General features: G+C 30.6%; 1 protein-coding gene and 1 long non-coding RNA gene across 6 annotated transcripts in view; one reads left to right on the top strand and one right to left on the bottom strand.

Annotated features, from left to right (window-relative positions):
• Positions 1–1,405: 1,405 nt before the first annotated feature.
• LOC141455319 (uncharacterized) lies at positions 1,406–3,752 on the bottom strand. The gene is made up of 3 exons (XR_012459192.1): positions 3,314–3,752; positions 1,669–1,787; positions 1,406–1,545 (listed from the first exon to the last, which is right to left on the bottom strand). It is a non-coding gene; the product is annotated as an uncharacterized lncRNA (long non-coding RNA).
• Positions 3,753–5,290: 1,538 nt separating this feature from the next.
• LUBEL (Linear Ubiquitin E3 ligase) overlaps positions 5,291–12,032 on the top strand; it is a 37,331-nt gene continuing 30,589 nt past the window's right edge. The window contains exons 1-2 of one of the 5 annotated variants that reach the window (XM_074130213.1): positions 5,291–5,383; positions 10,664–10,747. In XM_074130213.1, coding sequence (XP_073986314.1) covers positions 10,733–10,747 — 15 coding nt within the window. In that variant the 5' untranslated portion in view covers positions 5,291–5,383; positions 10,664–10,732. Of the gene's footprint in view, positions 5,384–6,866; positions 8,810–8,859; positions 10,555–10,663; positions 10,748–12,032 lie in introns of those variants that run through there. The other 4 variants (XM_074130211.1, XM_074130214.1, XM_074130210.1 and 1 more) reach the window with 4 other exon arrangements.

Raw genomic sequence — 12,032 nt, 5'->3', positions numbered from 1 at the left:
ATCGTTTTTCTGTTTGTTATCTTAATGTTTTTACATATTTATACAGCTGTTCACAGACTTTTTTTGCATTCGTTTGGGGTGTTGTTTTGTTAAACATTTAATTGTGATATTCCTGCTGAACAAAAATAAAAGATTGAATATAAAATGAAAAACTCTGGTTTCTCTCTATCGAATAGTATATTTCATTTGAAAATAAAAGAAGTTTCTAATAAGATAATAATAAAAGTAATAAAATTTAGGTTAGTGTTCACAGACTTTTTTGGCCCAGTGTACATACTTCTTTTCTTTTTTTTTACAAGAAAGATGAATGGCTGTTTGGGATGCCTGCTGACGAAGCTAGTAGTTAATATTGTCAAGGGATAGCTGCAAAGCATTTCATGTAGGTGATTTCATCTGAACTTGTCAATTTCATACTTAATCGATTACAATGAAAAAATTTATATTCTACACATAATTAGTTTCTGCTCGGTTTAGTTTTACCTTTTCTGCAAGGTGTGAACAGTAGCTCTCTAAATCTAAAAGTTGGGAAACACTGTATAGATCCAGGTTAAAGGTCTGATCTATAGTTTGGGAACCGCTAGTACGAACACGAGACAGTTGATACTCCATTGAAAACTGCCACTTGGCTTCTAGGATGAAGAGCTAAATTAACTTAAATCGTTTATAATTTTAAAGAAATTATTTTTTGCAATAAATAAATATTACTGCTTGTAGTAGTACCTTCTAACATTAGTTCAGTCCTTAAATTTTGGAATGTAGCACTAAGTATTGAATTTTTTTTTTTTTAATTTATTTCTTGTCCTTATAATTTTATGCAACTGCTCATAATTAACTGTTTTTAGCCAAAAATTGCGAATCTTAGGCTCATGTCCATCTTAAAGCTCTCTCTCAAAAAAAAAAATATTTTTACATAAAAATTCAAAAACAAAAACAATATTCACATCTTAAGAGATTCTTCAATTATGAAATGGAATCTTTTGTCCGAAAAATAGTATCTATATATTTAACCATGTTTTATATTGAAATACAAAAAAATATTACACCCGTAATGCCTTAAGTCTGATATGCGATGGGAATAATTTTGGCTGCCTGGATTCTTGAGTGTTGCAAACGAATAGAATTAAATATTTTTTCCATTAATAAAAAAAATCATTCTCAATTGTGGAAATAATAAACATAAACTTAAACTACTTTTCGAACATTAATGAAAAAATGTATTTTCAGCCCATAAATAGGAAGGAGTTAATTGTTGGGAACTAAAAATATTAGATGTGCATTATTTTTTATTTTCTTAAAAGAGTTCCAAATCTAAGTTATGCCAACAAAATTAATTAATTAATAAAATAGTCTCTTGTAACATGACCTCTAGTTATTCTCTATACTTATGTAGATTTTGAGTTAACGTCCTGCATCTATGAGGACTTTTGGAATTCCCAAAAGAGAGTTTATTATTTCCGAATTTCTTTTATGAGGTTGGTCATGGTGCTGTGACAGATATAGTAGCCAAGATGCCAATTCTTTTACACTGACGGAGCCGCTATTCATCTACAAATGTTTAAGAAAATGTAAGAAATAATTACTGAATAATTAATATTTTTGAAATTGCTCTTACAAGAAACAGTAACTGAGAATCTACTTATAGGCAAGTAAAAGAAGAGATGCTTGTACCTGTAGCTGATCCATAAATCTCCCTTCTCCAAGAGCATTCTCCGCATTTACCATCAAAATTGTTAATGCCACAAACAAGAATAGAAGAGAAGTATTAATTGATATTTTCATTCTGAAATCTAATAATAACTATTACAAAAAAAAAGTCATAGGTAATGGATTTAAAACTTTTTGTAATAATGCGTAAAATTTCAAATAATAAATATGTTAAATACACCGAAAATATATGCTTTGAGGTCTCTAATCCGAAAAAGTGATTTTTAGAAAACAGCGTATTTTACATTCATCAAATTAATTTTAAAGAGACAATTTTTTTTTTCGCCCAGAACGCGACAGCAAATGAGGAAAAAGGCGTCCGGAGCTTTTCCTAATTCGTAATAGTGTTCTAAATAATAAAAAAATTCAAAATTACTGGACTGGCTCTGAGTGTAGGAGATTGCTTGGGAATCCGGCAACTGGACTTGAAAACTGTTTAAGCGTTTTCATCTGTTAGCAGTTTTGTAGTCTGTCTTTTTTCTTTTTAAATTTTAGTTAGTTTTATAATCTTGACCTTATTTATTCTTTATTATTAATACTATTCAATGACTAGAATTTAAAGTGACTTCTGGCACACTTTCTATGTTGTCTTATATTAATTGTACATGTTTACTTTCGTTTACTTGCAATAAAAAAAGTATTGCGATTGTGTAGATTTTAGATTTTTACCGAAAAATCTGTTTTGATATCCTTTCAAGTCCGATTTTTTTTTTTCATTCTCTTTGAATGTATGTTTTTAAGGTCAAGATAATTTAAAAACGGAATATCATGGAAAGTTCAAATTTGATATTTATCACATGTATTGTCATAAGACATATACATAAGTATTGTTACATGATGGCAGCAATAAGATTTTCGGAACAAATAAATCACCTCCCCACTCCAAGCAGTTCATTAAATTTTAACTGATCATAAATTGTGTTATCTTTTATGATTAAAAAATTTGAATTCTTTTTAGTAAAGGCACTATGACCATTTTTTCGTCGAATCCTTAAACAAAAAAGTGAGAATCAAAAAAATCTTAGCATTATTTTTGCGTTTTTATTTAATATTGGAAATATTAGTTTGAGCGGAAGCCACTTTATCGTTCAAATTTTGTGATCTCTGGCGATTTTTTCATTTAATTTCAAAGTTTCAAAAAACGTTCATGTGTTCATTGAGAAATTAAACAAGAGAAAATCGAGCGAGTGTACGAATTTGTCACATGTACCACTTTCAATTTGTACTTAGCCAAATTTTGATTTTTTTTTTTTTATATCATCCAATATCCTTAGTGACTTTTTTTTTGAATATTTATTACCGATCATGTTCTCAACATCATCAATCTCCGCTAAGCATCAGCGAATTAAAAAAATTGTTTACTTTTAGCTATCAACTGCATAAAATTTTGTTCAAATAGATGTGATTAATATTCGTTGAACAATACTAAGTAAGTGTTATTTAATTTAACACATAAGTGTTAACTGATTTAAAAAAAAAAAAGCATTCAAAGAAAAATGAAATTTCTTCAAAGTGCGAGTTACATTTTAAGATGGTATAAGGAATCACACATATAAACGAGTTCAGAAATGTAAAAAATAAGCATTGATATAATGTGTTGTACACAAACCTTTAAGGAGTCTTGAAAGATTTTTGGTGAAAATTTAATAATTTACTAAAACCAACCAGTAGCAACCCTCTTTTAAAAGCAATCACTGATGTTGTTAAGAAGATAAACCACTTAAAACAAGCAAAGATAGAGGGTTCCCAGTTTTTATAAAGGGACATATCATCCCCATCTGCCTACTTACCTCGATTCTAATCGTGTGGGTGATTCTCTTGTCAGCTGCACACTTTCTCTTGCGTCACTCCCTGCATCGAAGTACATATTTTTAATCCAAATCGATCTAATTTAAGCCAAAATTTGTAATTTGTATAATTACGGTGATTATAAAGGAAATACTTAAATATTAGAAGATAGCGCTTTTTATTTCTTCAAAAATTTCAAAATACAAATGAAGTATTGTAAAGCAGATTTCTCTGAAACAATAAAAGATAATAGTAAAAAGCGAAATGATTTACCTATCTAACAAATTTTCATTAAACACTTCTATGAACTAAATTTTGATCCGCTGTAAATGACTATCCATTCTCTGACATGTTTATTGCCCATTGTGGATGAATTAAACTGAGAAAAATCCCTTTTTTAATTTTGGTCATAAATTCATTATAATGAAATTATAACTACTTATTTTATTATGTATAACAATGCTACCATGCAAACTTCAGATCTTGAGTGAATGCAACAGTTCCTTTGATGTCCATTAAGTTGTTATTTAAAGATAATTTAATTCAAACAGAAATAATAATTTAATGGATGAATTCAACCCTCTAGTTTAATCTGTTCTTGATTTTTATAGTTTTTGTTTTTCTAAAAGGCTACCTGTCCAGTTATGGTCAATGATATCTCTAGAGATAACTAATTGGAAAACGGTAGTGCAAGGAGATCCCAGGACCCAATACCACTCAACGTTATGAAAACCAATAGTTTTCTTCATTATGCATAAATTAACATAAATTTAAAAATTAGTAATAACGTTAAATTAATAATATTTTTTCTCCCCATTGGAGGCATACAAAAAAGAAGAAAGATAAGATAGAACTTAATAATTGCTTTTAAGATGGTATTAATAAAACTCCAATTAAAATGGATATATACATAAGTCTTGTTATGTTTGATATGTTATGCTTTGACATAAGTTGTGTTTTAAACTCTTTTACCCTCTGGCTAATTAGCAAGAACTAAAGGCCATTTAAGAAGAAGGAAAAAAAAACTCTTCTTTAAATCTCAATAAACATTTAAAGGCAAAAAGATGCAGAAGGCAGCATTGTAGAGGAATCGCTTGGCAAAATTTTGTATCAAGTGAAGCTATTGATAGGAGCCCGGTAGTGCACTGAAATAAGCTCCAATGTCCTCAGATGTTGACGCGCCTTAAACAATAAAATAAGGATTTGGACAAAATCTGCCACTTTACTGAGTTTCTCTACATTTTCGTTTTCAATAACTTCTCATCTTTTTTAGTTCTATTTTTATAAATGGCTCCAAACAATTTCTTTAAACTTAGCATTCTTATTGCACCATGTAGTAACTGGTAACATTTTTCCCATAGATATTCATTTTAGGTTTTAGGCCACTTTTATGTGAGCAAGGACCTCCTTCCTATAAAGAGGCAGTACAGTGTAATGATAGTTTTTTCATATGTGCAGCCGCCTAGGGATCCATTTGGACACAACGTATTGCTTAATTATCGCTTGGGTTTTAAACATTTTCTCAGGATTTTAGTGGGTTTCTAATATCACGCTTCTTTTAAAAGTGTCATTTTACCAGAACAGTAGGCGTTAGAGAAAACGTCGCTCTTCCCTAAAAAAGTCGAGTTGCAAGTATCGATGTCTAATCTGACAGTTGGAGTTGCCGCCAGTTCAAATAAGCTGCCTAAAGTTTATCAATTCGTCTAATCAGCTTTCATGAAAGTAATTTGAATTGGTTGAAGGTAATCCTTAACTTCTATTCTTCTATCAGATAGTTTTCTTCTTATATTAGTTTCTTCTCTTTGAGATAACATTCATAGTGAAATATTATATTTAGTAATTGACAGTAGATATAAGATATAAAATTTGAAATTTAGCCATCTAAATATAGGTGAGTAAAACGTTTTCAAATTTGTTTTTTGTACTCTCTGATATTTAGCTTATGCATAAATTGTTGGTTTTGGATAAATGGATAGACTTTTATTTATTTTTTTAATTAGTGCAAGTCAACAAGTGAGGTTATTGATGCTCAGAGCCTTTTACAGTACACTACTGGCCTCCGTAATGTGTTCTCTCATTTCTGACGACAATATCTCACTTACAGAGAGCCATAAGAAGCTCCTAGGAAAAGAAAATCTAAGTGGAAACAAACGCGGGATCTCCCCATGATCATTCTGAGCACTGGGCTAAACCCTTCTATTAGCTCTATTTTTTATTTAACCTTTTGTTTGTTGGTTTCTCATCCGCCATTTATATTTAATAAAAAGATTTAAATTATTTACATATGTCGAGCTTCATTACGCAGGGATAAAGATCGGCAACGTAGTGTATCAGCAACAATCAACAATCTTTTATAATAAATTGTTTGTTTCAAAAACTATTAGTAAATTCAATTGAGGTAGTTAAATGTTTATGTGAGTGCTATTATTCTCTGTTTGTAAAGTCAAGCAATCACCTATTTCTTCTGGCGAGGTTAACGCCTAACTCCCCATTAGGTGTCATGAACCAAGACAGAAGTACATACTTTACTATTAACGTTTCCGTCAACAAATAAAAAGTACCTAATTCGGATTTCGAACTGGAGAAAAAAAAATCCAAGTTCCGAAACCATTACGCCAACCCGCCGTTATTGCCTCTCTTTCTCGCTCACTTTCTTTCTCATATATATATAGAGAGAGAGATTCTGATACTATCAGCCTTAATAGGCAGTAAACGTTCCACGTTTTTTTTTTCTGAGATTTTTCTATAAACTAAGGTAAACCCATGGCAATCTTAAAAAAAAATCTTGCTACAGAAGATATTCAGATCATGTTTTTCGTAACATTCAGGAGTTCTGCATTTCTTTATAGTACTGAATAATATATAGGTGGTAATAATTGTACATTTTATTACTTTAATTTCAGCAAGAGTATGTTTAAGCACCAACATAGTTTGTATTACAATTATAAAAAAAGAGAAAGGGGGAGATCAGCCTGACATTGACAGTCATCATTGGCAGGCAGTTTCTTTGCATTAGAAAATTCTTCCCTCTTTCATTATTTTCTATTTCTTTGTGTCTACTTTTTTATTTATTTAATATTAGATAACATTTACTTCAAAGTTACGTAATATCCTAATATCTAATAATTAAAAACCAGTAAGTAAAAAAAATGAAAATAATTTCGACTATTATTTCATATTACAGTGGGCACCTAGAATTTTTATTTTAGCGCAAAGGGTTTGGTTTGTAAATCAAATAAATTACTTTTTGATTTAAAAATTATTCCATTTTATTGTGATACAATCACTTTCTAGTAATTTTTAATGAAATGGTTTCTGAGGATATTTTCAAAATACGATTTCTATGGGATATAATATAAATATTATAATTAAGTATCCTTAATATTAAAGAATAGCTTTTTTTAAATAACCGAATAAGGGCAGTATCTGAGCTGACGTTCATACGTCTCTTAAGAATGTTGAATAAATAATGCCTACTAACGCTTAGCACATACCTAATGTCTATGTTGATCAGCCGAGGAGAACCACGAATCACAAACTCCAACTAATAATTGACCTGCTTAACATATTCCGTCAAGTATACTACTGTGTTCCTGTGCTGATCATTTCTAACTAAAATTCCATTTCATTCATCCCCATTTAATCAGTAAATTACATTTATTATAGACACCTAACAAAATATCAAACTTACATTGCTAATAGTAAACTAAAGCTAATATTAGAACTCAAACTAAACTTTAGAATTTTTAATTCACTCTTTCTAAACTTAACCAGCCAATTCATCTCCTCAATTCCCATTCATCACAATCATTCAACCAGTTACACAACTACCAAGCCACGTGACGCTTTAATGCTCAAATCCCATAAAAGCAACAGACTGTCTCAAGTCTAGTATTAGTTGGAAGATATCATTACTTTAATGGAGATAAAATCTAGTTTCGCTCTGTTGAAGTACCCTAAGGTTCTCTTATATTTGGTATTCAAAATTATATGCATAAAGGTCCGGAAAGATTTCTATATGGTACCTTTAAAGAATATGAGTCACTTAAGGCATTTCAAAATGCCCAAAAGAGCAGCCAACAAAGCTGAATGTACATCAGTCGTAGCAATAGTTTGTGAAAATCCCAGATCAGAGGCAGGCCAAAATGTTCATTATTAGCCATTCGTTAACGTTTACCTAGGTACAATTCCTCCATAGAGATTAGCTTTTCGATGTGGTCTTTGACTATTTGACGGACCCTTCGGCTAAATGAACGTGGTAAACTAAATAAACGGGCATCGCCTGGTTTTTAACTACAGCTTACCAGATGTTAGTAAGTAAGAGGAAGAATCGCGTTATGTATTGATTGTCTACTTCCCTTTAGTGTGAATGGCGGGTTACGGCTGAGAGTTTTTCTTCAGAAAAAAAAAAACTGTTGCTTTCTAGCTTCTTAGGAACATGTAACCAAACTCTTTAAGAACAATCAAACCGTCACCATTGCAGAGATGCTCAATCTAAAGGGTGTCAATCAGATTCCCTGGGTTGTGATGGCAAAGACTACTGGCCAACACCCACCAAATCTAATCTGATCTAAACTTACGTCAAATTTTTAGATTAGAGAATTATATTTATAATTACAAGCACAATGGAGGATTCATGCTTAGGGGACACCTCTAACCACCCTCCTGCGTAGGTTAATCTGTCACTCTCCCTTTTTTCTGTACAAATGCATAGAAAGAAAGGTTATTTATTTATTTTTATCCCAAAAAAGCTGTTTATGCCACTACTGAAATGTAATTTTTTTACTACCCCTTTATCTGTGGCAACTCATTCAATTGGAAGAGATTACAACGAATAGAAAAGCAATACAAAACGTTTCTGTCATTAAGGAATGTGAATTCTCTTTTGAATAAATGCCAAAGTTGTGGTAAACTATTGGTTTTAATCAAACAATTTTTAAAAAAATAAAATAAAATTTGTGACTCCCTTGTTCGTCAAAATGTTTTTGGTGAATATATAAGTGAAAATGCGTCAGCATCTTCCATTCTAATGTACACTATAATATCTCCTCTCCATATGACATTCCTCTTCTAGTCTCACTGTCAATGACTGAAGAAAAATGGGGATATTTCCTTACACTAGCAAAATACACTCTTCTTTCTCCCCACTGTAAGTGTGGATCCCAATATTCCCATCTTTTTTGGCACATTGTCAGCTATAAGAGGTGTGATGCTAAATATAAAACAGTAGGGGTTTGGCACTGGCGTAAAGCAAGTACTTCCTACAACTAACGAACAGTAGGTTCATTTTTCCGGATCAAGGAATACCATCATGCAAGTAAGAGATATTTTTCTGTTTTTTTTTTTTTTTTTTTTCATAACAGAATATATTTTCTTCGTAGTGGCAACCAAGTTTCTATTTGGTTATTTACTTCTGTAAAAACATAACAAAACACTTAGTTTCATGTTTAAAAGAGTTTAAACATCTAACTCAACTCCACATACATTTTAATAATTTTACACAAGACGGAATTCATGTGCTAAATAAAGTATTAAGTAATAAATCTATGCTTTTAGCCTAAGCTAAACATGGACACGGATGATATTATTTTATTTCAAAAAAGTTGATAATCGTAAGATCAATTTACAGATTTTTTTTTTCAAGTATGCAATTTTTCTCACTGCACTTTCCATACAAATTAAATCTTAAAAGTGTTCTTTATAACTTTTTGCATAGAAATTAAAATGATTTGACATTATAAATTTTATGTTTAGATCGTTTTGTCCATTGACAAGAAAATAATCTAGTTAATAACGAATGTTTTAAATATTAGCAGTCAAGATTTTCTTTTTTCAAATTGAACCTTGAAAAATCAGTCAGATCGTTTGCATAAGAATCACTCAAAAAGCTCTTTTAGAAATTGGTTTCAAACACAAACACACTCACTTATCTACGAACATCCATCTACGTAAATGATGACATTCAATAATGGAAATTGTATAAATTTAAAATTTACATTGTATTTGCGCTTTGGAGATCAATGAGTGAAGTGTGCTTTCTCCGGCAGATTTTTTCGTTTTTTGCATAATTGAATTATTATTTTTTTTCCCAATTGACTGCAACATAAATTTTTAAACTTTGTTTTTTGAGTATTAAATTTTTTTCTTGTTCTTTTTTGAAATAGTCCAGTTTGGAGATTTTGGAGGGCAGTAGACTTGTGTGTGTCCAATTTTTAAGCTTCTAAAATGTTCCATTTTTCGGATTTTAGTATGGATCTTAATTAATTATTATCCTTATCATTTACTTTTAAAAATGGTTAAGGGTTAAGAGTATCTACACAGGAAACAGTGATTCTAGTGAGTTCGAGTATAATAAAGCGGGTATTTTGGTTAGTTCAAAGAAAACCAATTGTAGTAAGTTACTAAAAGTTAGGTTCCTTACTTAATTTTTACTCTATTCATTTGTGGCGCCTCTTACTGTAGTGAAAAAAAAAGGATAAAAAGAGGGTTGAGTTAGTTTGGTAAGAAGAAAGTCCATCTACTTTTGTTAGGAGAAAATCCAGTAACGGAGGGAGGTCGCAAAAATAGGTTCGCGTATTAAAGTTTTACAGGTTCGAGCTATTCCCTTTAAACTTAGTACATAAATTATATGTAAATTATAACTACAACTTATTGAAGCAAATTTCATGTAAATATATGTTAGCGATTGCCCTTGAGGGGCTTGAATGATTTTGATTTAAATGTATCCTCTTACTGTGAATTTTTAAGTGTAATTGTAAAAGGTTTTTGAAGACTAACTTCAAAGACTATGATTTTGAAGAGTTCTTAGTAACGTTTTTATCTTCACTTCAACAGTATTCCCCAAAATTAAATTTCAAGTTTGAAAACTCGTATTTACTAGATTTTTTTAATGCCAATGTTAAGCTAGCAATTAAAATCCTGTAAAATGTGGCAAGCTTCGTCCACACGACAAAATTTAATCATTCTAAAATTAATAAAGTTTTGCAATTGTGGAAAAAAAGGAGATTGAAGGGAAAGAACATCGTTTGTGATTTTCGCATCGAATGATATCTTCGAATTCAAGTCAGTACAGTTAATAACAGTTTATTCTTCTTAAGTTATGAGGACACAATGTCACATTACAATTTAAATGTAAACTTTTACATTATATACTTATAATTTTTTTTTCCAGAGCAATGAAAAATGGCGCCCACTGCCAACAGCAACCAGTCCATCTGCAAGATTGAGAGCGGCGAGATCCATGCCTCAGTGGCTGGTAAGGTTTTTTTTTATTTTTCAATATAGATTATTTTTAAACACCATGCAGTGTGAAATTATATTCATTTGAGTACCTTAGAATCTCAAGAATTATAGTTAAAGTCGTGTGTGTGCTCTAAGGCACAAGAACTAGGCCACAGATTGTCCTCTGACATATTTGATATGTTAAACCTACCAGTCTCGTTACTGTAATTTTCAAATCCGTTAAAGATGAGCTTATAATATCTACATTCGTTTCCCTGTCTGCGTTATACAAAGCGCGAATATTTCCTGAAGTAATATACCACCAACCCTGTGGACTCATTTCTGAACTGATGCCTCTGAAATTGCTGAATTGACTTCCTGTAGAACAAGTAACAATCTGCTTTTCCGCTCTACAAGGAACATTCCCATTCCATTCACCCAAGATACTCCACAGGATTTTTATTTTATAATTATAACTAACTTTCCGTCCACTATTATGAAATTAAACCTATTGCTCCGAGTGAGTAAATATGAACATTAAAAAAAAAATCTTTCATCAATTAAACGTACCAAACGTAATAAACTTTTTTTAAATATTCAGAATATAATCACTTATAGTTACGGACGTAATTATAGTGAGTTTAGAAAAAATAATAGGACCTGGTAAAGAAAACAGAGGAAAAGTTCACATTTATTTTTTTTTAATCATTGCGGCTGTTTTTAAAAATTAATTAATTAGAAGGTAACAGGTTTATTTAACTGCTTCCAAATAAATCGGTATAGAATAAATAGACCAAGTATGCAAGGTTCATTCTACTGGCGATTTATTTCCGTCTGTTCAATTTAGCATTGTCTATTTGGAATGCGAACGTTAATATAAACGCTAAATTTTAGTTTTTTGTATTCTCTGGACCTTTTATTTGAAATATTTTTCAAAAAATATATTAAGAAAATTTCCCACTTAGAATAAGAGGAGACTTGATATTTCGGGCCAGATTTTTTAGTTTGGTGTAAAACAACGTTAATTTGTTTTTGTTTGTAATTAATTTAAAATTTGGAAAAAAGTTGCAGATATATGTTAATTTTCTTATTCTCGAAGAGGAACGTTGTGAACTAGTTCATTTCTACAATTTTAATCTGAATAAAGCGATCTGACAATTGTATTTATTTAAAGTTCCCTTTAATGAATTGATTTTCTAATTTTTCGTACTTAAAATTACTCTAATTTTCTGAAAACATTACAAACATACTTTTTTGAAAATGTAACAATAAAATTGCTTTCTGAATCATAATGAATCATTAAGCCAGAAAAAGAATAT

This window comes from Rhodnius prolixus, unplaced genomic scaffold (assembly GCF_049639745.1).
Source record: "Rhodnius prolixus isolate KJV_2025 unplaced genomic scaffold, Rpr scaffold_4, whole genome shotgun sequence".
Classification (NCBI taxonomy): Eukaryota; Metazoa; Arthropoda; class Insecta; order Hemiptera; family Reduviidae; genus Rhodnius; species Rhodnius prolixus.
This window is presented reverse-complemented; position numbering and strand designations above follow the sequence as displayed.